Source organism: Gregarina niphandrodes (assembly GCF_000223845.1).
Source record: "Gregarina niphandrodes unplaced genomic scaffold scaffold00040, whole genome shotgun sequence".
In the NCBI taxonomy this organism is placed as follows: Eukaryota; Apicomplexa; class Conoidasida; order Eugregarinorida; family Gregarinidae; genus Gregarina; species Gregarina niphandrodes.
In genome coordinates this window covers 114,291-116,328 of record NW_011646043.1, presented here as the reverse complement: position 1 = coordinate 116,328, position 2,038 = coordinate 114,291, and the positions used below count along the sequence as shown (strand labels likewise).

General features: G+C 56.0%; 1 protein-coding gene across 1 annotated transcript; it reads left to right on the top strand.

The window, feature by feature from the left end:
• Nucleotides 1–343: 343 nt before the first annotated feature.
• Nucleotides 344–1,933, top strand: GNI_146970 (hypothetical protein; the record flags this gene model as incomplete). The annotated part of the gene is made up of 1 exon (XM_011135871.1): nt 344–1,933. The coding sequence occupies one exon, from the start codon at nt 344–346 to the stop codon at nt 1,931–1,933; it is 1,590 nt and encodes a 529-aa protein (XP_011134173.1).
• Between the last annotated feature and the right edge of the window lie 105 nt (nt 1,934–2,038).

Here is a 2,038-nt window from a genome sequence, read left to right as displayed (position 1 = left end):
TAAACTATTAGACCTAGATACCAACGAGGAACAACTGTCTAAATATGTTTCCGGCTTACACCGCGAAGGCTACGAGGGCACCCGATGCATCTTTGAGTGCTACAAAAAGTAAGACACCCTGGGCCTGGTGATGGAACCCTGGGCCTGGTGGTGGAACTCTGGGCCTGGTGGTGGAACCTAGGACCTGGTGGTGGAACCTAGGACCTGGTGGTGGAACCTAGGACCTAGTGGAACGTAGCGATAGGACCTGAACCAGGCTTTTTTGGTGTGTCGTTTTGGTCGGTGTGTCGTTTTGGTCGGCGTGTCGTTTTGGTCGGCGTGTCGTTTTGGTCGTTTAAAAATCATGAAGGGTTTCGTGTGTGAGGCGGGGAGAGGGAGGAGGGAGTTATTGTTCGCATCATTATTGGTGGATGGTGTGCGATCGAGTACAGAAGGTTGTGTTGCACGGATGGTAACGATTGGTGTTGATAATGGAGGGGAGCGACAGGCAGTGAAGGTAGCGGTGATAGCGCCGTTGGCGAAGTTTGAAGCAGCTCGCTTTCATCCTTGCAAGTTGGACTGGTTATTGGATTCGAACCGGCTTCATCTATATCGAGAGACACCTGGGTCGCGACGTGCCGAAAGGTTAATAGGACGGTGTTTAGAACAGCACTTGGAGTTTGAAAACATACGGGTGGCAAACGAGGTTTGTGACGAGGCGTTTGGTTGCACCCTTGCCCAACTGTCACGCGACATTTCTGACCAGCAAAGCGAAGAGGATGCTTGCTATGATCCCTGGTGTCAGCCTCAGACTCTTGGTATCCGCCGCCTGACGAAGAACGAACGAAATCACCTTCTCGAACACAGGTCGGAGGAGTGGCGTCGTGTTATCAACCACTCCGCCGACCTGGAAGCCTGGCGCGGACGCCGCATTCCCGAGTGTGCCCCGTCTAGCCATTGTGAGGCTAGCTGCATATCTTGTTGTCTGCCCTCCTCCGCCGCTAAATCCTGCTGCACGCCTACCTGTTGCCTCGGCGTCACACTCGGTGCCACTGCCTTCACGGTCGCCGCAATGGGCGCCTGGTGGCTCTACAACTCGGGCACCCTCGACCATATCTTCGGCAGCTCCACTTCCGATAACCTCCATTCCGGTGACCGCCGTGACGGCTTCAACGGAAGCGTCAGCTTGAACGGAAGCGTCAGCTTGAACGGAAGCGTCAGCTTGAACGGAAGCGTTGGCTTCGACGCCGCCGGAAGCGGTTTGGACATCGTCATTTCGTTAGGCGAGCTGAGTAAACTTCGGGTCGCCCAAGACGTGTGTGCCCTACTGTTGAACGACACGGCTCTCCGGCGCGCCCCGCTGGCCTTATCTCACTCCTGGCGCCAGGCGCCTTGGTGCAATGGCTACTCGGGCAGGCTCGTTTGTGGTTCGACCACGACTCTGGCGGAGTTGACCGCGAAAGCTTCGGCCGCCACGTCCAACGCCGTGCCCCGAGGTTTGTCGTGCTACAACTTCCGGTCGCCGTCCAAATACGACCTGCCAACCGTGTGGGAGGCGGTGGTGCGCCACGACGCACCAGAACGGTGTACCGTCGCCTGCGATACGCTCTCCAGCAGCTACCAACGCATGGGGCGGTACCTGGCGAAAAAGTTCGGCATTCCGACCAAAGACATCGACATGAAAAAAATAGATGAAGAAGTCTTAGGGCAATTTGCGCACAACCACAAGTGCTCCCACTCACACCTGGCCCACCTCATCAAGCCGGAGCCGCAATGCAACTGCACCATTGGTATCCTCGACTGTTACGCCCGCTACCGGGGCGGCCTGGAAATCAGGTGGGGGAGGCTCATTGACTTCGAAACAAACGAAGAACAACTCTCCAAACACGTCTCTGGCTTCCACCGCCAAGGGTACAAGATTAACCGTTGCAGCTTTGAGTGCTTCGAAAAGTGAGACACCTCCGGCTGCGTGCAAGCGCGCCGTCGAGAAACAGATTGTGCAGAATTTTTGCTGAGTGGTGATTCTAACACTGGGGGTGGGTATACTAGGAGAGTGGGA